This window comes from Wyeomyia smithii, chromosome 2 (genome assembly GCF_029784165.1).
Source record: "Wyeomyia smithii strain HCP4-BCI-WySm-NY-G18 chromosome 2, ASM2978416v1, whole genome shotgun sequence".
Taxonomy (NCBI): Eukaryota; Metazoa; Arthropoda; class Insecta; order Diptera; family Culicidae; genus Wyeomyia; species Wyeomyia smithii.
In genome coordinates, this window is record NC_073695.1 from 86,626,943 (window position 1) to 86,651,124 (window position 24,182).

The 24,182-nt window shown below is 37.1% G+C and overlaps 1 protein-coding gene across 1 annotated transcript in view; it reads right to left on the reverse strand.

The window, feature by feature from the left end:
- Nucleotides 1–694: 694 nt before the first annotated feature.
- The window catches only part of LOC129721436 (Krueppel-like factor luna), a 115,263-nt gene continuing 91,775 nt past the window's right edge, over nucleotides 695–24,182 (reverse strand). Inside the window, exon 3 of the mRNA XM_055673992.1 lies at nucleotides 695–11,984. Within this exon, the coding sequence (XP_055529967.1) occupies nucleotides 11,809–11,984 (176 nt within the window). The 3' untranslated portion in view covers nucleotides 695–11,808. The remainder of the gene's footprint in view (nucleotides 11,985–24,182) is intronic.

The window sequence follows — 24,182 nt, forward strand, 5'->3', positions numbered from 1 at the left end:
ATGTTAACTTTAACTAATTCGATAGAGGCGAAATGGTCACCTTTAGGTGGGGTGAAATGAGTACACCTTGTCACATAAACTTACGTGAAATTCATCTCAGTAGATGGTGCGATATTTTAGAAAATCTTTGAGACCGAATAGGACAGAAAAAGGGACCGCAGGCAGAATTGGCCACCATAAGACGCGACGGGACATTCACTAAACAAGCCACCAAGTATCACGGCATTTCGCGACAAACGTTGGCCAGTTTCAAGATATGTTCTATAAGAGTGCTCGTTATACCCCGTGGGTGCTCATTATGCCCCAGTACGATAAGATACGATGAAATTTTCAATTTGTGAATAGTGTACCTTTAATTATTGATAGTTAGTTCAAGTTTTGCACTGGAGACAGACTAAAATTTTTGTCGTTTTCCATGCTTAAATCAGCAACCAAGTTAGGGTGCTCATTATGCCCCTATTCCCCCTAATAGAAAAATAATGAATAAAATCTATACTTACTTCCAATACCGTTCAAGAAGCCCATTTTATACAAAAAAAGAAGATTTGTCAGATATTACGAGGGAAAAAATAATTCAGCAAGAGGAAAACTATCGTAAAATTGTAATTCATTCTAGTTGCTTCGGTTTAGACAGAGAGTGAATTCGGATAGCTTTGCGGGCTAGAAATTGAAGTAATCAAACACACAGTTCAAATCATTTTTGTAACAGGAACGTACGTTTATTTTTTTCTTCTTAAATTTAGTATGCACATAGCAGAATTTCAAGCTATAACTTTCATTCACTTCTTCTCGGTTAAATGTAATCTTTTGAATGATGATAAGAACCGATAGAGAGTATCTCGTCGCCATATCTATTTGGAAGGGAAGGGGGTGCAGTTTTTCCACCGCTGCCGCTACTCTTTTCTGCTGATTTTCAGTTGATTTCAGTTAAATCGTTTAAAGTTGATTCACGCAACTGATTGTAAGTTTTACATACTGATTTTGTGTTTGAAGTTAGGTGCGATTCACTCTCGGTTTCGCAGCGCGCGACAAATCATCAAGCTAGCGTTCAATATAGATAAATGGATAATAATAAGCGGTGTTTTGATTTAAAGTTATATCATGTACTTAACGTTTCAATTCTATATTAAATATATCTTGCACAACGAAAGCCTGGCTTTCTTTATCGAGTTTCTTTTTGTTTTGCTTCGTCTATCGTTTTCTTCAAATGTTTAATAAATATATCTCTTCTTGGAATCAGCAGTAGAAAAGCCAGCGAATGTTCGGTTTTTTATGCTTACAGTATAATAGTTTTTTTTACTATGCTCTTCGTGTTGGATTCATAAAAAGCTAGAACATTAAGATGCAAACAATTATTATTATATGTGATGCCAAAACATTTAGTAATTTCGATAGAATGATTTTTCTTTTAATTATATTTTATATAATTTACATTTCTAATAAGTCTAAAAAGTAACTTAGACATATGAGAAAGGAATTATTCGATCAAGTGTTTCGGTCTGAACAATTATGAGAATTTTGAATTCCGAAAGGAGTCCGTTTTGCGAAAGAATCGCTTCCGTTCCGTGTGCTTGCTTTCTGCTTTGGCTTAACCCGAACTAAATCCAGCAATTTTCTAAACAAAACCCCGGGAAATGGTACCTGCTCATCTCATACCGCGTCCGAGTTTCTATACGCTAAAAAACGTTTTTTTTTCATGACGACCTTCTACATCAGACTCACTCTCACTTCTAATAATACAGTTACAGGTATAAATTTTCATAAAAATAGCTTTTCTCTCATCTGGTATCACGTTCTCTCTTACGCTTTCCCTTATCGACTAATTATTTTTCGTTCGAAAACTACTGAAAAATATCACTTAATTACTTATATTTACTTATTTGCTTTTTGTTTTTGTTATCCTATGTACACTTGTCGGTTTGTTTGCAATCGTATGCTCTGCTTTTACTTTTGCTCTTTTTATTTCTGCACGCGATATTAAGTAGTCATCTTCAATGCTTTTCGCAAGTAAAGAATAACATCTCAAACTTAGTTTGTGTCTATTGTGGCGAAAATCAAAGAGTTTGTTATTATATGGCTCCAACAGTATGGCGACGAGCCTATCGTTTTCTGTTCGATCTGATAAAAGGGAAAAAAAGTACTCTCATTTATTCCGCTTTACTTGCAAATGGAGTGTGGGAAAAATCGAGTGTGATGACGGTGAGGTTGAGGATTTACAGAAAAGGACTTAAAGTACTGCTTAGTGTATTTCTAAAAACGGAAATAAATGTAACGAAGAAATGACGTTCTCTTATAATCGTGCCTTAACAATTACAACAAATTACATGAATGGTAATCAATATATCTCCCTACCGTTCTTCTTACCGTGAGTTATTTTCGTAAATTTAATTTTTATTCTTGCTTTTGAAAATTATGTTTCCATGTTTGCATTCGATTTCGTTTACCGTTTGCCTTGAAATTTTTTTTGATAACTTATTTTTGTCATTCTCTTCTACGTCAACTTGGGCTCTCCGAGAGCGTACTGAATCTGAACTGCAAGAGAACACAGACAAAGAAGTGAGAAAAAACGAGCATTTACGCCGATATCGCTTGTGTATGTGTGTTTGTGTGTTTTCGTGTTGCTGATTCAATTGAGTGTGTATGATAGCGTAATTTTTTTCAAAATCGCTTTTGATTTTTATACATTCATTCAAACAACAAAAACAGCTTATTAACAGCTAAAAGAATTAGAATTTGGCTAGCGAAATTCTATCTTTATTCTCTATTGGTTTCGTCTGTGCATGGCAGTTGGTAAGCTTGCATACGGTATTCTATTGGCATGTGGTCTCAGATGCTTGAGTGTTTCGAGACAGAAACATCCGGTTTGTATTTAATTTGTGGAAGAGAATTTGCTTCCTAGAAGGATTAGTGCACTGTTCTCCATAAAGTTTACGTTAGAAGTTTACTTCCGCTTGAATAAACTAACGTAAAATCACATGCTAGAATTACCGCTTACCAGTGCGTTGCTAGAACTAAATGCACCATATCCTGCCGGCCATAACGGATCTTATTTAGCAGCAAAAATGCATTTTTTTCTAAATCAAATGGAATCCAGTTACAAAAATTTCTAGAGCTTACTGAGTAGACTGTCTTAAATTATGTAACATAGAGTTTCTTTTTATTTTCATGTTTTCCCTTCTATTTTCTGCGCCATTCTCACCTATATTATCTTAAATATAGCTTGTATAAAATTCGTTTCTTTATTTTATTGTTTTTATTTTATCTTTAATCGTATTGGATTTTTTATTAGTTTTTTTCTTAATATTTTACACTTGTTTGAGTTATTATATTTTCTCGGTTCAGCATACATTTCTCGTTTCTCTCGAGTGCTACTTGACAACTCTACTCGCGCTGTTTGTGTTTGTTTTCTTCCTATTATTTTCACTGTGTCCAACCAAGCAGCGTGCAGAGCGAATAAAATTAATCAACAAAATTCTATCGTAAGCAATAACCTAGTAAATTTACGACAAAAATAAACAACAATTCATTTTTTTTTGGTATCTTTCAATTGTAAGGGAAAGCATAAACTCATAGAATTGCTCTCAGATATCCTTACTTGCTAAACATTCGAAGGTAGCGATAGCCTAGTGCTATGAACCAAACAAATTTTACCTCTAAGAAATAATGTGCTAAAGTAACATGCGCGAATCCGTACAATTGATTTAGATTTACGTTTTGGATAGAATTTTGCCTAAATGTTTTGCATGAAAATGAGAGTTTGAGAGTATTAAATGTGATGTTATACGTGACAATGCCTTCGCCTATTAAAACTTCTTGTTCTTATACGATTTTCTCTTATTTTTTTTCAAAAAAAAAGTCAGTAAAAAATATATTTTTCTAAACTACGGTTTTTCGCTATTTATTCGCCTAATGTTCTCACCAATTTTTTCCATTGTCTCTACGATAGTGCTAAACATTACATTTTCTCTTAGATAAATTTGCTCTGTACTTATTAAACATCCCGTTTATTTTTTTTTTCTAGATAATCCCCCAGGCGAACACATGCGCGCGTATATGTGTATGTGCATTTACTCTCCGTAGTGCTTCACAGGCATGCTAATCCACGTCTTAAAAATACTTTCTCTTTGATCGCATGTGTCAGTGAGTTAGTGAGAAAGAAAAGGCTGTCGTCCGATTCGGCATTTGTTCTCATCCTGAATATGAAAGAACCAAGCAAACTGTATCGGTTTGTGTGTGGGTATGTCTATGTGTGTTCGGTTGTTCTTTGTGTTGGTTTCGTTTGCTAACTGGTAGCAGATTTATTGCATTTTGGTTGGTTGTATTGAACTTGTCGTTTGCGGTTTTGATTGGGTGTGGACTTGATTTTGAACAGTATTTTGATTGTGTTCAAGGTTCGGAAGAACTCAAAATTACACACTATGAGAAGCGTGCGACGTGGTTTTGAACCGCTAGCTGGTTCACACACTGCAGAACAACGGCTAATAACCGAACATTTCTAAAAGTTCCCGTTCATGGCTATATTCTGTTATAATTTTATTTTAGCAATTTTCACTTCGTTATCATTACGTGTTTTAGGTTCATCTAGTGTTTTAAAATACGTAAAAAATTATCCAGTCTTTGATTAATACTATTTTTGACACATTTTTTTCACTGTTCTTTTTCCATCAGTTTTTCGTTATTCGTTATTGTTAAGCTAAATTGGATCTAAAATATTTTATTTTAACATGTGTCGATTTGCCGAACTGTGATGATGCGCATGATTTCTCCGATGAGGTTTGCATTTTGCGTTTGGTTGAAATTATTTGAAGTTTGACAACACTGAACTGCTGATTGAACTGACGTGAGAAATAAGTAACACTTTTAATGAAACTGATTTGAACCTAGTCACGACTTAACTTGCAGGAAAATGTTCAACTGGGTGAGTGTTCATGGGATTTTGACGTCAAGTGTAGAAGGTTACAAGGTAACATTTGAAAATAAAAGAAAAGTTGTCAAATTTCTTCGAGATACTTGTTATGATGCTATTGCGATTCCCCTAGGTGAAAGGTGAAAAATACTGTGAACTCATACAGATTATAACCTTCATGTGACTTGTGTTTAATTGTTGAAAGTGACTGTAGACGTAAGGATATTTGGTATAAAAACAAGCTTGATGTCTTTGAATTAATCAATAATTTATGTCGATTATGAACATTTACTAGTTATGTCAACTCCTAAAAAGGATTATGTCGAAGGTAATAAATTCATCAACGAAATGGACGACAAAAGCGAAAAAAAACCCTACATGTAAAAGTTCAAGACTTTATCAACCAATGTGTGCTCTCAATACACACAATTATTGCTCTGACTTCGCACAAAAATTGTGTGAAATGCATAACGCAAATTGTTCAACCAAAACATTTACAGAGATCGAAATCAGAATTTGTATCATACACACAATAATCGTGATGTTACGGTAAACTTCGGTTTCGCCGAACGATCAGTTTTGGGACGCTCAAGAAACGGTGGTTCATTTCCGTAAGTCGGTACATATCGTTCGACAGGCCATCCCTAAAAACGTGAACTGCAGTTAAAACAGCCATTAGCGATATATTTTTGCCACAAAATGAACTGACGTTGGTGCCAGTAATGTAGAACCAAATACGTATGAATAAAACCAGAATCATAGTGAAATGCAAAATGTTTTGAATAAATCTATCTTTTGAATTTTTAATGGCTCAATGATGTTTTCAAATGATCGGATTCGTGAATTTGCATCGATAAGTTAATATTTTCAGTCATTTAGTCAGTACCCAATTTATCAGTCTTGATTGCTGGCTGCACTGTTTCAACGATACCAGCCGGCCGAACACCAGTTGATACTTTATAGGTGAGTGTAGGGGTTTGCAGCAGACTAATTCATTTGAGGTGAAACTTCGTGCTCGAATTTCGCAAGATAATTTTCTTGAAAATCACTTAAATTACGTATGTGAAACTTTGATCGATTGTTTGCTCCGTTGACGCATGCATTGAGTATCAGTTCGAGCGCTATTTATCAAGTGGAAGCTAAATATCGACGTTTGAAATTGTCAAGTGAAAAGAAATTTAACGTCAACTTTTTTGGAAAAAGCTTTGGTTCAGTTTCACCTCAAAATACGGTAGAGAGATTATTTGTACAGGTTTCAATCTGAATTATCAGTTGTGCTAATTCTGCAAAATATTGATGTGGTTTCGCACCATTCAACTTATGCGCGTAGAGTTAAAATTTAAAGAAAAAAATGAAAGTTCAAACTTTTTAACTATTCTTGTGCATCTAGCCAAGTATGAAGTGCGAAAAGTTTTTAGAGACTTGAATGATTTCTTCCCGTAAGCAAACGTAGAAGGGACAAACCCGGCAAGCAATTACTTTGCGGCTTTTTCAAGCACTCCCGAACTAACTAGCGGCACCAACATTCACAGGAACGCTTAAAAAGCTGTAAACGTTCATATTTTTCAGTTTAAGTTCTAGGTCATTTTTTTTTGCTTTTGTAGTCAAGTGTTATTTATTGTACGGGTCTTTATTTCGCACTGGATAAATAGTGTAATGAATCTTTTTGACAAATTCCCTCCAATTAAATCAAAACCTCTTTCACCTCCACATCCCTTGACCACAAGTTAGAATCCAATCCTTGAAAGAGTCATGTCCATTAAATTAAATTGTTAGATTATCAAATATTATTAACTAACCATTTTTGAAATTTTTACTTTATTTTATATACGCAATAATCCGAACACCTTCATGTCAGAGCAACTCGATATATTCGAGCTATGAGCGACTTTTTTCTCTGCACACACGCTTCCGAGATACTCTTTTTTCTTCATGTACCCCCCTGAGTAGCTGCTGTTGCTGCACCCGCACGCAAAAACTCTTTTGTCCTGCTACTCAGCGACTGTGAAAGAGTAAGCGAGTTCCTACTTGCGAGTAGGAGTACTCGACTAAAGTTGCTCGACTAGGAGGAGTGCTTTGAAGAACGTGCTCGAAAACGAAAATGCTTTCTTCATCTGCCCGGTTTTGCTTCGTGTCAGCCGAGCGGGGTGGAACAATCTGTAAAGTATCGCATACTGGAAAGTGTAGGGTATCGGACTGCTTTGGTAAGCCTCTCACAGCAGTCTAATGCATAACCACCCGAATCAAAACACAACCGAAGTAGTCCTTTACCCTATTTGAATTTTTTTTGCCTTTCCGCAACCATTGCAATGCATCTTGAAACGATTATCTGCGGCTGGTTGTGGCGAGTAGGAGAGTACACGCGAGTAAAAGAGTAGGCGCGCGTGTGTGCATATGATTTCGGGAGCGAATGTCAACAACGAAGACAGCGAGAAAGAACGAGAAATAGGTTGAATAGAGAATTCTCCAGTGTGTGATATCAGTAGCAACGAGAACCTCACATGAGGTGTTGCATGCTGTTTATGAGTGAGAGTGTCAGGTCAAATCTACCGAGGAATAAAGAAAAGATATCGCGATTCACTACGCAAGTAAGAAAGAGATGCAAGATAATTGCTTACGAACTAAGAACGTGCGGTAGTGGGGTTGAAACTAACAAACTTTACGGTGCGCTTCGAGCAGTCCGCCAGGTCGATATTGGGTTAAAATCGAGCGAATAAAGAGCGGGTTTAACAGCAGTTAGGTTGGATCCAGGTCAAAACGAGGTAAGCTAGTGGAATAAAGAAATTCACTATAACAACACTGGCTGAAGGTTTATGCTTTCGCCAATTTTGATTTTTTTTTGACATTTCGTAACAGTGCCCAAAATATTGACGAACGAAAAAGACGTGCGCGAACGAATCTTGTACAGCCGTAACGAAAATCTTCACATCTCGATACGTGACCTCGTAAAAGGAGAAATTTTCTCAAAACCACAGCACACGATGTGTTGAAAAGGTTTGAGTGTCGAAAAGAAACTAAGAAATGACAAAAACATTGGTCGTGCGGATAGTTCATTGGAAAGAAAGATGCAGAAGAGTTTGGAAAAGAATCCGAACCTCTTTATACGAACTGTAGCTCAAAAAGTGGGGAATGCTACTAAAATTCGTTCAACATTAAAAAAGCGTTCCGGCTTGAAGTTTTACAAAGTCAAGACCATGACGATGAAAAAAGTGGGTTGGACAAAAAATGCGTTATCTTGAGGGGCGTCCCAAAATTTCCAAAGTGAACAATTTTTCCAAAGTAACACTGGATGAATACCCAGCTTTGAGCAAAATCTGTGATGGTCGAGTCCGCCATCAAGATGATGCCCAGAAACCAGAAATCGACCACAGATACCAATTTGAAATTCAAGGTGGCGACTTTTTGTTGTGGTGCCATTATAAAATCGAAAATGGCGGTCTTTGATTTTAGGAAAACAGCCTTAAGCGTTCGAATATCATCTAACATGAAGATTTCCGGCAACGTGATGATGCCGAGGAGCCAGAAATCGACCACAGATGCCATTTTGAAATTTAAGATGGCGGCTTTCAGTTTTTGGAATGCGGTCTTCAATGATCAGATACTAATATAATATTATCATTTCCGGAAATTGAATGATATCTGAAGGTCAGAAATCCATATCAGATGCCATTTTGAAATCTAAGATGGCGAATTTCGGTTACTGACATACTAACTGAAATGACCAAATATCATCCAATACCATCGGTATGATTATTTTTGGAATCGTGAAGATGCCCAGAAGCAAAACATCAACTCTGATGCCATTTTTAAGTTTGAGATGACGTTTTTGGTTTTTGGAATAAAGCCCAAACTGCTCGCAAATTTTTTCCTTATTACTTTAAAGGCAATAACGCAAAAGGCCTCCTTTTGTAATCAATCTGTTACTTAAAATGCTCTAAAGTTCTTTTGCACTGGATCTCCAGTTGAATAACAAAACATTACTGTCATATATCTGCACTTGTTACGGGAGTACGACTATCTAATAATGGTCGTTGCAACCACAAGCAAAATTTTGACTAGTCAAAAAATGCTCCCATTTCATCTTAAGTCAAGAAACAACACAAACTGGTGTTTTTAATTAGACATTTGAGGCTGACCGATAAGGTGTGAATTAAGGGGACAGAAATGAACCTGATCGTTGCGTCAATACAAATATAGCGAGTGAAGTCTGGATAACACGCGGTTCTTGATTGTATGTTCTTCTATAGAAACACATACTTTGCCACTTTCCGTTTATTACTTTTTGTATCTAATGTGCGGTCATAAGACACAAAAAGTAATAAAATGTTGCTCAAAAGTAATAAAATCTTCCCCGTTTCTGTTGGGTGTGAACAAATACCACTCAAGAGAAATTTTCCCGAAACCGGGATGATACTAAGAGGGAGGAAAGCGGTCTTGTTCACCATTCTGAACTCAAAGAGGGTGACTAACGGTTGCTGGAAAGTAGCCTAAAGTGGTGAAATACTATTCAATATGGGTATTTCCGGTATCGGTATAATACTCAGATTCCAGTTTTCATTTTCAAGTTTGAAAGAGCAGCTCCCGGTTTATTCAGTTGTTGTTTGTATTTTTTAGCCATAATATTCAAGTTAGGAAAACGAATCGTGGAGTCTGCATGAAATCTAGCATTATAGTCAGTGAAATCAACCGTTTGATAGTAGTGAGTTTGCCTTCACTATTCTGACCCATGAATTACGTCAGTTATAGTTTATTCACAGTTTAAAAAAAGTGCCAAAAGTTATGTTGAAACGCTTACAGTGAAATGCCTCCATCGCTTGTGATAGAAAATTCCATAATATTCCATGCAAATTTGAATGATATTGCACATAGTTTTCAAACAAAATCGTTGTTTACGTCAGAAGTAACTGAAATTTAAATGAGAAAATAATGTACGTGAGTGTAGTATTCAGAGTATTTTACTGTGTACACAATAGACATAAAATGTAAATTATCTAATGGAGACTGAAAATTGTTATCTTGAAATCGCTAGAAAATTTGTTATCTTGAAATCGTGAATTTATTTCTGAAGCAACATTCTCTGGAGTTGTCTGGAGCAGCTGATAGTTTGGCATCGCCTTTGCGGCCATCAATTCAAGCGTGTGAATTCACCTCCAGTTATTCAATTCAGTACCTTTGCAGGGGAATCGCAAAAAAAAGAACAATTAATTGAACATTTTGAACGCAAAATGCAGAAAATATTCAACCGATCACGATCACTTTGCTCACCTCTACACATTCGAAATTTAGCTAACCGTTTTTTTGTCGCTTAGGTGCAGACTGAAATAGAAATCAATCAGCTGGTATGAATTTTATCAAACTCACATCCATTGGGTTGCAGTGAGTTACGGCACCTTGATCTAGCGCGGTTGTTGAAGGGTTGCTATTGCTACTGTTGCCGAGTGAATCTGACCGCTCTGATTGGTCGCTCGAAACAACAAAACGCAGATCACAGAGATTGCATCACTTAAATGACATGTTGTTAGTGTTGTTTTCGTTTCGTTCTTCAATTACCATTGTGTCAATTCGTGTGTGTGTTTGTGTGAGTATGAGCAGGCGCTGCTACTTTCTGTGTCGTCTTCTACAATCGCTTGTGAACCGTGTCATGTGCTGGTGGATGCATGAGGAGTAGGTTTTATGATGTTTCTAAAGATTCTAGTAGAAAGCATGCCGAATACGTCAAAAAGTACATACATATCAATATGTAAGAACCAAAAGTTGCTCAAAGTCGCCTAAGCGTGTAACGTGCTGTACAATACAATTTAATGCAATATCTTATGATAACATTAAGAATAAGATGAAACATAAAGGCAGGATATGTTTTCGTGTACTTTTATAGACATGGATTTAACGAGCATCAAATCAGCTGAGGGGGAACGAATTTTGAAAAAAAAAAAGCAATAATCCAGCAAAGTCGAATGGTTTTGTTTTCGTTTAAACCTAATCAAATAGTCACTAGTATTTGTGTTTTTGGCAGTGATGTTTTCCCTTACTTGTTCTATCTTCCATTCGCTTTGCTTGCTTCCCGAGAACTAAAGCTAAACTAATCATATTCAACATGTTATTGTCAAAACATATTTAAATGAACAAAACAAACGCTATAATCTAAAATGGCCACATTCGGTAAAACTTTGTGCATTGGATTGACGCAAGACTTAAACTTTAAATCCTAAATTACGGGAAAAAACGATGGCGCTAACAATGAGGGAATGGGGGCTGATGTGGATAGTGGGAAAGGAGAGAGGATGGATTGTGATCCTTACCAACTAATTAAAATACAATGAGACATTACCGCTTATATAACACTTTGTTTTTTTTTTCTTATTTATAGTACCAAATACTTAAAACGCTTCTCATCTGAAAATGTTCGTGGGATTTTATAAATGTGCAACTTTTTCCAAAATGTTGTAAAACTGGATTGCGCTTACTTCTTCCTATAGTTGCTTTTTTCTCACTCGCTTTCATATATAAACTTACGTCCTGGTGTAAAATAGCTTTAATAGCCTAATGAGAAAACTTTCCATAGGTAATGATGTGCTTTTTCGGGGACGATTGCGAAAGTGAGTCGGATACTGGTGGCGTTGTTGATGATGATGCTAGAGATGATAATTTTGATGATAATGTCGTTGATGATGATAACGCTGATAATCATGAAGATTATCAGTATGGTATTCAAATTTGTGTTGATTTAGAGTAAGCCCAATTTTTTCTTCAACATTATTTTGCTTATCGAACTATACTGCGCATCCGCGCCTGTGGGTGAAGGTATGTTTATGCTGCTGCAGTAATCGGATGGTGAAGGTGTAAAACGACAATATGTGATGCTACAAGCTCATTCAATCTGGTGCCAGGGAAAGACTCTGGTTTTATGCGTGGCGTTTCATGTGCAGGGCCAAGTGATCCGACCGGGAGAAACAGCGGTCACAGTGTCGGCATTTGAACGGCTTCGCGCCGGTGTGCTTTCGGTAGTGGCGGGTAAGTTCGTCGCTCCGGGCAAATCGCCACTCGCATCCCTCCCAAGAGCATTTGTAGGGTTTCTCGCCTGGAAGAGAGGAAAGGATGAAACGTAGAACAATAGTTAGTAATGTGTATAGAAGCAGCAAACTCATTGGTATTAAATGCAGTTACTAATCCCGCATGACGATTTCAAAAGTTTTCATTTTCAAACGGTACACAAAAATGCCGCGAGTAGCCTTTGAACATACCGGAACCCTGTTTACATTCAAAACACATCTCAAAATTTTGTTGTAAAAGAAACAAAACAAAACATCGCACTACACGAAGCTCAACCCAATCCCTGCCAGCTTCATTCGCAGATCCAGCTTCTAGCGGTATTCGCATATAACCCACCCAGACCATGTTAACTTTTTTTCTCTCTCTTCCTCCTGAGTCATACGTAAGCTTACGGAGTGACGAAGATTTGCTGGTGATTTTCGGCAATAAAAGTCCGTACACATCGAGACGAGACAGCGCACCCGGTTTGTCGCAAACTGCCTGCAAGGGCTTAGTCAACAGTTTGAGCAAGCATAGACAAATAGGTGGAAAATTTTAGTCAAACTAAGTGATGCGCTGTGGCTGCAGCTTTTTCCGACTTCTCTTTGTTTTTCCACCGCGTGCCAACCCGGCAGCAGTCGGAATGTTTCTGGGTTTTACATGATTCCGCCCGGAACTTGCCCGACCGAAAGAGACTCTAGGTACAAGCACGATGAGCAAACATTGTACATATTTGCCCAGAGTTTTTGGGGCGAAAGATGTACAGCAGTAGCCTGCACATCATTTCGATTTAAGCGGAACGAACCGAATCCAAATCGGCCCATGAAGGATCGTAACCGGAGTAATCTAGAAAAAAAAGCCGCAACTAAAGTTTCCGCTTCCTCCATAATTGCCGGTTGAGCTTCACTGCCTTCGGTTCGATGTTTTGAATGTTTATTTTAAAGTTTTAATTATATCATTCCGCCGAACGGAAGCAGGGTGCCTTACACATTTAAAATGTCTATCCTGAAAAAATGTTGAAGAAGATGTGTAACGATTGAAAGTTAGATTTGGAAAATGCCCCAAATTTTGTACGCAGATTATTTTCCATTTCAATCTACCTTAAATTTCAAAAGGGACCGAAACTCAGGCAGTATGTAAAACTTTGCCTATCAAGGGCGACTCCATTTCTCTAAAGCCACAGTAATTTGATAAATATTTCAATTTGAACCCGCATTCGGTTCACTCCATGCTTCAGATAAATTTAGCTCATTTCGCACCAGCCAGACAACGGAGGATTCATTTGCATTACAGAGGAAGCGTATTTTTCAAACGGAGTCCAAACTGGCCAAACGACAAAGGGAAGAATCATCCTACCCGGGCCGGCACAGTTTACGGCCGGCAGCCGAGGACCACATAATAAAGTTCGTTTTTCTTTTACCCGGCCCGGCCAGGACTCCCATTGACTACCGGAAGTGCCATATCCCGTTCCGCACATCTCACATGCACGGAGGAAGCCGTAAAGTACCCGAGGCTGGTTCCCATTACAACCTATGCGAAGTTACGGTAGTTTATCCTTCAGCCGAGCGAGCTGAACGGAAGCGGGACTCGACACCATCGCTTTGCCACTGGCAGTGTTGGACAAGGAAAAATGAACATAATTTATTAGAATTAAGCCAAGCATCCCTTGAATTTGTTTACATTAATACCGAGAGCAAGAAGCGATAAGTTGGCTAGACGGGGCTCGGTATGCATAGAAGTACGTGGCACAGACTTTGGTACAACCTGAGGAAAAAAATGGTCCAATTTAAATTTTGAAGATTCTCTCGATGGAGTGTACGTGTTAAATAATTTGCAGTTTTCTAGTGAAAAACATTTGTGAGTCTTTTGTGTTGTAAAATAGGAAGTAAATTGTGAAGCACGTATTTACATTCCAAAATCTGATTTAAAAAAAGTCCCTTGAGCTTAGGTGTATATTTCGAAGTAATATCCTTGAAATCAAGTACAAGACGAAGTTGGTCGTATTTGACAAAACGAAGGTTTACATTCTTAAAATGATTATTCCAAGAAAGGTGTTTTGTTTCAAAACAAAATTCACCGAAATGATCATTTCTTTCAACTATAAACAATTTTTAAGTATATGCAATGAGAATAAAAAACTTTTTGATAATTTTTAATTTCTTTTTTATGTTTGGAATGCGACTGATTTTTTATTACTTTCTTAATTCGTTGATTGATTACATGAAGGTGGATTTCTAATAACATGTCAACATTTAATGCAACAATAGATAAGGGATTTGTTGTATAGTATAGAGAACTTCAGAGTGACTAACGAGAGGGGTGCTATGTTTGCTTCCGATTTTTGGCATATTCATAAAACTGAGAAAATTGCTTTTACTTTATAGTATCATATGAGGATACAATCCCCATAGCGACGTGAAAAATTTATATTTAATGTTTCTTTTTTCTTTTTTGTAATGATTTATTTATATTCTCTTCAGAATTAATTTGTGTGTTCTGCCGCAAATGGTGACATTTCAACACTATTATATATATATATATATATATATATATATATATATATATATATATATATATATATATATATATATATATATATATATAATATATATATATATATATATATATATATATATATATATATATATATATATATATATATATATATATATATATATATATATATATATATATGTATATATATATATATATATATACATATATTGGCACGCTTAGTTAATGTAATTGTACGAAAATTATTATTAAACCTACTTGTCAAGAAGAAAAAAAAGGAATAAAACGAAAGCTAAAATAAACTTAAAACTATCTTACTGACTATAAAGTGAGCTAATCGTTGCAATTGAGGATTGCAAAGATTTGTGTCGGAATTTGTTGATAATCTGGCTTGACATATTTTCCAATGTTTCTACATTAGTGAGCCTATATAGTTCGTTCGTGCTAAACCAGGGAGGACGCTTCGAAATCATTTTCAAAAGTTTATTCTGAATCCTTTGAAGTGTCTTTTTCCTGGTTGCACAACAACTTGTCCAGATGGGAACTGCAAAGAACATTGCTGGCCTAAAAATTTGTTTGTAAATTAACAGTTTATTCTTGAGACAAAGTCTAGAATTCCTGTTGATATTTTCAATGTGCTCCTTGAAAGTAAGATTCTTATCATAAATTAGCCCTATTTAACTTGATCAGACCAATTTAAGACCACAACGTTCATCTTAATAACGTGGTTATTGCTGGGTTTGAGAAATGAAACTCATGGCTTATGAGGAAAAATAATTTACTGTGTTTTAGAAGCATTAGGGGAAATCTTCCATTTCTGCAAGTACGAAGAAAATATATCTAAACTTTTTTGTAGCCGACTGCATATAACACGAAGGCTTTTTTCTTTTGCGGAAATGCTTGTATCGTCACAAAACAGAGATTTCTCACAACCTGGTGGTAAATCAGGAAGATCAGAAGTAAAAATGTTATATAAGATTGGGCCCAAGATACTCCCCTGAGGCACACCAGCTCTAACAAGCAATCTTTTAGATTTACCATTTAGATAGTTGACCTGGAGAGTGCAGTCAGTTAAATAACTTTGTATCATTTTTGTGAGGTAAAGCGGAAAACTGAAATTTGACATTTTAGCTATTAAACCTTTATGCCAAACACTGTCGAATGCCTTTTCTAGATCTAGAAGAGCAGCTCCAGTCGAATAGCCTTCAGATTTATTAGTTCGAATCATATTTGTTACTCTAAGTAACTGATGAGTAGTGGAATGCCCATCGCGAAAACCAAACTGCTCATTTGTAAAAATTGAGTACTCATTAATATGTGTTATCATTCTATTAAGAATTATTCTTTCAAAAAGTTTGCTTATAGAGGAAAGTAAACTAATTGGTCGATAACTTGATGCCTCAGCTGGATTTTTCGGGTTTCAAAATTGGAGTGACTTTGGCATTTTTCCATTTCGTAGGAAAATGTGCTAGTGCAAAGCATCTGTTAATAATTTTTAACAAAAAATTTAAAGAGTTTTCGTGAAGTCTTTTGATGAGGATATAGAAAATCCCATCATCTCCTGGTGGTATATTTAATGTTGTTTTGAGATAATTCATAGCGTGCCTCCATTGCGCTTGCTATTGTTAGAAAAGTACTTCGAATGAGTTTGGCTGTTTATCCACTCCAACTTAGCCACAAACTAACTTTCAACCCTAGGGAAGCTGCGTAGCCGCAAGGTTCCAGAGTCCGCTTTATCAAGCGGATGTTCGTGGGTTCGAATTTTAGTAGAATCAGACCATTCGATGTCAAAACTGGACTTTAAGTATGGATTAATTCTTGGGCTCCCCCACCACTTACCCTTCCTTTAGGCTGAAATCTATAATACCTCTGCATGACTTCCTCTTAACAAAAAATAAGTCCCTTTTATTAATAAACTGGCTAAAAGGACGCACGACGAAACTTCCCCAGGGAATTATAATCAGTGATATCTGGTAGGAGGAACGAGGCTCAGTATAGTGGAACATTAACCATGTAAAAGGAAGGGTAAAATCACATTACACACAAGTACTGATAAAATAACAAGAAGCATGCCACTTCTCAATAGCGGTATTGCTAATAAAAGAAGTGCGGGATACAGCTCGGGCATATCTCACAATAGATCTACGATTCTGGTCGCAGTGAGGAAGTCAATACAGAAAATAACCTTCAGCCCTGTCTCTTTGGTTACATGTTTTGGAAATAAAATTAAAATATTTGGTACATTGATTTTAGGGATTAACACTGAATAAAACCTGAATTCAAATTCATGGCGGGATCCAACTCAGCATCCAGATTTGATTGAACCTCACAATTTACCCATACTCGGAAATTCGCCGACCCACTGGTACAAGCACATTTCAAACTAAAAAATTCAACAGGTTTATCATTGAATTAAGACAAATTCCAATTTATTCTTATTTTAAGTTGATTTTGCAACCTTTTCTTATATGTTTAAATATTATCTTAAATTTGATGCCATTTGGACCGCATGATTTTCAAATTATGCGTTCATAACCTAAAATAGAATCGAGTGTGAAGTGTTACCAGTTTTCCAGTTGCCAGATTTTAAAAGTGACAAAACGAAGGTTTAAAGCGACGTCAAAAACTACCGTGGCATCCCTAGTTTATCTGCTGGCTCGAAAGTATTCGAATTAGTCGCAAGTGCAGCTATACTACGTAGCAGTAGACAATACATTTTCTCTGACCAACATGGTCTGATGACTGGCCGCTCGGTGACTACGAATCTTCTGGGCTTCACCTCTAGTTGTATTAATGAACTGGAATGTAAAGCACAGGTGGACGTGATATATACTGAACTAAAGGCTTAGACGGGATTCGCATTAAGCAAGCGATTGTTGAGTCTATTAACCCTCTCCCGCTCACAAGGTTTATCATTAAAATTTGTAGCTTCACGAGAAACTTCAAGCTGAACACTTTGTAGACTAACTAAAATTACTGTTAACTGTAGTATTTTGAAGAAAACGCCCAGTGATGCTCTGAGGCAGCATAAAAAAGTTTATGGAATCGTAAGTACAACACACTATTTTATGTCAAGATATGATGATTATTATTCTTGGTGCTCTAGAGTCACCATGAGCGGGAAAGGGTTGAGCATTATCCAGGTTGTATCCAGTGTTGATAGTCTCACTCAAAAATAGCATGCTACACCTCAAGTGAGGTTCTCGCTGCTACCGATATAACACACTGGAGTATTCTCCATTCAAGCTATTCTTCACAGGCATGGGGAAAACACAGTACTCCAAAGCGCGGGTGGCTCATCTGCTAATAAGCACACCACGCAGGGTAATTTGTATTACCCTCTGTCGCGAGCTAAAACAAAACACTGGAGAGCCATTCGTTAACACATGAACCGAGGGTTTTTAACTTCGGTACATGAGGCAACCGAGGGCTTGCAGTTTCGGAAAACACACAAGCATTAGTCGCCACGATGAGATCGACAATGGTATAAAAATGAATAGCTTGATGGTAGCCATCGCATACCACCTGCAATAGAAATTAAGCGTTAAAGAAAACACTTGTAAGCAGACGGGCTGCTGAAGGCTCACGATGTCGGAAGCACTCGGTCCTGAGCAAAATCATTTCTAATCGCCTGGAAATACGCGAAAATTTAATCGACCATTTTTGATTTGAATGAAACTTTGCACACGTATTTGGCTTAGCAGACTTAGCATTTTCCACAGGTGGAGAGATTTTGTACACCCATGAGTTACATTCCAAAAGGGCGTATGCCTTTTGGCATAGGTTTTATTCGAAGCATTGTAGCCCAAAAACCGTTGGTTGTATAGTAAAACTGTCTGAGAATGAGTTGCAGGGAATTAAAAATGCATCATAAAAAAATATACACTGCACAAAAAAATTTTTTTTTGACCAAAAAAAATAAAAATAAACATTGAATTTTAATTTAAATAAAAAAGAGTTGATTTTTTTTTATTTTTTTTTTAAAGAAACTTGACGTTAATACGCAACTTTAAAAAAAAAGTCCAGGATGGAGAAATGAAAAATAATTTTTTTATGGTAGATTATTTTTTTTATCAAAATTCTAATTCAAACATATTTCAAATTATTTGTATTCTGATGATTTTAAAAGATGCAGAGAGTCATTTTAAATCAAAAAACTCTCGGTAGTAAACATTCTAAAGGCATTGGTTTTCGAGTTATTTCTAATTAAGGCTCAAACAATTATTAAAATTTAGGAAAATACACGTTTTTCTTAATTTGTCCATGGTTCTCCAGCAAAAACCATGCGTTTATTGGAATGCTTGATCAAAAATATACAATTCATTCTTTGACAACAAAACGATTGGGCGAACGGTTCTCAAGAAAAGAGTTAAATGTTCTAAGTGATATAAATATATATAAGAATCCAATATTTATTTTCGAGTTTTATTATTTTAGGAACATATTTTTTTATGACATAGATACTTTACAGAACTAGTTTCATCTTATATTTTATATACATCATAAGTAAATGATTCGTCATCTTTTGAAAACAGCTTCGTTTGTATCTTATTTTTTGAAAGCGATGAGACACGTCAGTTGGTGGCCAACTCCCAAGGAGATTGCGGGTTCGAGTCCCGTCTGGACGAGGGGAAATTTTTTTCTAATTCTAGTCACACCTTCTATTCCCGTTCATCTTCGCATTCCCGCGAAACTACATACATTGCCCGCTTTACTAAACTTAAAATGTAAGTCAATATGAAAAAAAATGAAATTAAGTTCGTAAAGTAAAATTAGCACAACGGAGCTCTTCCGTGATACGCCTTCCATGGGAGTTGGCCACCAACTGACGTGTCTCATCGCTTGCGCCGCTGTAGATATAATAAGTCATTATACATAGTGTGCGTAAAGAGACCACTCTCTCAGTTGACAGAAATAAACTTCCACAGGGCAGTGTGTGCAGTTTCATCGCGGCGTGCTGAGATGCGGGAACACAATAGTAGAGGGTGATTCGACATTGGTCTTAGGAAGAGTTACCCTTACCCAGTAGTTTAATTGGCCAAAACACCTTGCCGGAGACAACGGAGATTGCGGGTTCGAGTCCCGTCTGGACGAGGGGAATTTATTTTCTAATTCTAGTCACACCTTCTATTCCCGTTCATCTTCGCATTGCCGCAAAACTACATACATTGCCCGCTTTGCATTTCTTGCCATTCGTTTTAATGTGCCACCAATTGCATCGCATGGGCCTTTACCATGAGAAGTCGCAAAAAATGCCACTCTGCATCGACGTTATATCTTGTTTTGAACTTGCAAAGACTTGCAAAGTTTTTTCTATTTTTGTATTGTGAGGCAGCTCCATCAGACATAAATATCGCTTTTTTCAACTGTATTTTTGTTTTCAAAAAACTCATTAATTTGGCAATGAACACCTGAACCGCAACAATATCATGATGGAGTACTTCCGATATTATGATGAAGCTGATATTCTTAAGTGTTCCAGATTCTGAATAGTAAACAATGAAGGGATGAATGGTGGCTTGACTATTATTCCAATAACTACTCTGAGCGGCATCTTGAAGAACAAATGACTAGTTTTCTGAGAAATCACACACTATAACAACTTCACCATCTTTCAAATTATTCTTTGCTTCTCTCATGTAAGTCGACTGTTGAGTTTTTATGTAATCGTGGGTAATCAACTTTTCCAACTTTTCACAAAAATAAGATACAAACTCATCAATTGGTTTCACAAGTGTCTCTATATTACATCGATCTGTTGCAATCCACTGTTCGAAAGGTATTTCACTCACACGACGTTCCTCAAGTTCTTTGAAAAAACTGTTTTCAAAATCTAAACGGCTTGGGCAATGTTCACATTTGCGGAGATAACAATATTTGGATCGTGTAGTTGAGCTACATAATAGTTGTTCAAAGTAAAATTTAGAATCATTTTGGAATGAATATTTCTTTAGACTGTGTATCATCAATTCAGTATTCTCGTGAATAGTACAAACACAAATATTATGAGATCCTGAGGTTCCAAGTAATTTACAGTGCTTAGGTTTCAAAGCTCTAAAAGAAGTCAACCCAATATCAGTTTTGCTGATATCTTCAAAATAAGCGTAAGCCTCACGAATTGAATACATTAGGAGTCGCTTTTGCACATGCTGTCGCTTACCATCTTTTCTCACTGAAACGTAATCCCTTTGCCCTGGCATGGCTCTACTGACCTGGTCACTGTCATAAAACTGCAATACCTCGTTTTTCACTTCCAGTGGCAATCCATGTCCAAGCCTCACATCAGGAATAGCCAGTATTCCACTTACCTCTGATATGGGCCGAGCCTGTTTCACAATGTATTCCGTTGTTTCAAACTGTTCTGTTATCGTTTGTTGGTTCCAAGATTTCGGTAGAACTGAAAGTATTCTTACTTTATCTTCCCTCGAGCATTCGGGCGCAGTAAATTTTTCTTTTAACTGCAAAATCATCTCGTCGAAGTCTCTCGCTTTACGTTTCAATAAATCCAGGTCATCTTCAGCATCAAAATCGAAAATGTTTTTGCCTTTCTCCTTGAAAGGTATAGCAATCACTGGAAAAACCAAAGGTATAAAAGGGGTCCCAATGGCCGAATGTCATATACCACTCGACCCCTTTTGACGAACTGGGCATTTTCTGTATGTATGTATCACACATACATATGTGTGTGTGTGTGTGTGTGTGTGTGTATGTGCAACTTTTTTTTCTCACTCACTTTTCTCAGAGATGGCTGAACCGATTTTCATAAAATTAATTGCAAATGAAAGGTCTAATTGCGCCATAGGTTGCTATTGAATTTCATTGTAATCGGATTTTTGGTTTAGAGGTTATGTATCAAAATGTAAAAATCACGATACATCAATATCTCAGAAACCACATAACCGATTTCAATAAAATTGGTTTCAAATGATCGGGCAATCTCCAAAACCCTTAACTTTTAAGTTTCGTTATGATTGAACACATGGTTCGAAAGTTATGTAAAGAAAAGTTATCCTGAGGTTGTTTAAACTCACTCATTTTTCTTAGAGATGGCTGGACCGATTTTCACAAAATTAGTGTCAAATGAAAGGTCTAGTTGCCCCATAGGTTGTTATTGAATTTCATTGTAATCGGATTGTAACTTTGTCCGTTGTTCATAAAAATGTGAAATCACATAATGAAAGTAAACATATTGACTTCCTCCTAACGATCACTGGCTAATTAAAAGGTTGAAAAGTGATCCAAATGGCCGATATATGTGTATATGTGTGTGTGAGTGTGGGTGTGTACGTGTGTATGTGCACCGTTTTTTTCGCACTCACTTCTCTCAGAGATGGTCTGACCGATTCTTTCTATCTTGGTGTCAAATGAAGGGTCTATTTGCCGCTTAGGTTGCTATTGAATTTCATTGTAATCAAACTTTTAGTTTTGGCGCTGCGTCAGAATGTGAAAATCGCTCTTATATCTCAGAAGCTATGAACATAGTTGAATTCAAATTAATGGGCTTTTAAACCCTTAAACAATGAATTTCATAATGTTTAAACATGTGGTTTGAAAGTTTTAGAAAGAAACGTAACCCGCAGACTGTTTAAAACTACAGCTACGATAAAAATATGTGTCTTCAACATCATTTAAATTTGATATTGTACTATTTCAATGTTTGCGGCCTTGCTCGGGATTGAAGTCGAAATTAAAAGCCATTTCTATCATTTCACTTTTTGCCTTTCTCCTAGAAAGGTATAGCAATCACTGCAAAAACTAGAGGTATAAAAGTGCTCGAAGGGGCCGAATGTCGCATATCACTCGATTCAGTTCGACTAGCATTTTCTGTATGTGTGTGTAACGCTCTCCCAATCTCAGTCGATTTTCTCAGAGATGGCTGAGCCAATTTCAATGAAATTAATTGCAAATGGAAGGTCTAGTTGCCCTATAAGACCCTATTGAATTTTATTCTAATCTGATGTCTAGTTTGGAGATTATGTATCAAAATGTAAAAATCACGAAACATCAATATCTCAGAAACTACACAACCGATTTGAACAAAATTGGTTTCAAATGAACGGCCTAAATAACCCTTAACTTTTAAATTTTATGGAGATTAAACATGTGGTTCAGAAGCTGGGAAAGAATCGCGTTCTGGAGACTATTTAATCTCACTCATGTTTCTCAGAAATGGCTGGACCGATTTTCATAAAATCAGTGTCATATGGAAGGTCTTGTTGCCCCATAAGACCCTATTGATTTTTTTTTTGCAAACGGATTATTACTTTGCCTGTTATGTTTAAAAATGTGAAATCCAGCTATGAAAAGAAACATTTTCATTTTCCGGACTCACTCACTTTTCTCAGATATGATTGAACCGATTTCCACAAAATTAGTTTCAAATAAAAGGTCTAGCTGCCTCATAATACCCCATTGAATTTTGCTGTAATCGGACTGTAACTTCGTCTGTAATGTATCGAAATGTGGAAATCACGAAACTTCATTACCATAGAAACTACACAACCGATTTGAACAATATTGATATCATATGAACGGGCTAGTTAATGGTTAACTGATGAATTATGATTGAACACGTGGTTTCAAAGTGTGGCTGCTCTATACGTTCTCTTTTCATTTAATTGTAATCAAACTTAAGCAACCGTTATGTATCAAACTGTTAAAACAACGAAAGTCTATTATCTCAAGTATTACACGACTTGTTTGAACATAACTAGTGTCATACAAACGAGTCATCTCTCAAACTTACAAATAACAAACTTCATAACAATCATTCCGCGTCGAACACTCGACAGAAACGGACGTGCAAAGTGGTTGTTCTATTACAATCCGGTCCGTGTGTACGAATAGCCAAACAAAAGAGTGTATTATTCAAGGCCATCAGTTGACAGTCGAGTCCGTGTCGCTGTGCTGAGTGATCTCACACCCGGCTCACTGCTGGTGGCTGTATTGGTGCTGCTGTACTGGTGCTGCTGGCTGCTTTGGGTGCAGCTTCGAACGATCGGACAACCACTGCTGGAAGGAAGAAGTAAAGAGGTACGTGTTCTTGTCAGCGCTAGTGCGCTAGTGCGCTACATTTAGCGCGATGGATATAGATCCCTCGCCTCCCGTGCCACCATCCCCGAACCCCCCTGACCCTGACCCTTCTGTTACCCCCTCCCCTGTTCATTCTCCAGTCCCCCCTCGCCCCAGGCTTTACCCGGACGGATCTCAACAGGGCAGCTATACTGTTTATTTTCGTCCAAAGGCAGGATTTAATTCAAAGCGATTAAACATATTGCAAATTTCAAAAGACCTGACGAAGGGGTACAAGGCCGTGACCGAAATTTCCAAGGTCCGACCTAACAAGCTCCGTGTCGTGGTCAGTGATCTGGCACAGGCCAATGCTATCGCTTGCTCTGAGCTCTTCACACGCGAGTATCGCGTTTACATACCCGCACGAGACGTGGAGATCGACGGTGTCATAACCGATTCGAGTCTGTCTGTCGAGTGTATCCTAAAAAGCGCAACCGGTTGCTTCAAAAATACCGAAACACAGGCGAAGATTTTGGATTGTAAGCAATTGCGGTCCATGTCTCTCGTCGGCGGTAAAAAAGTTTACACTCCGTCAGACTCGTTTCGCGTTACGTTTGCCGGATCTGCACTCCCTAGCCACGTCTCGATCGACCGGGTTCGTCTGCCTGTGCGATTGTATGTACCCCGTGTTATGAATTGCACCAATTGCAAGCAGTTAGGC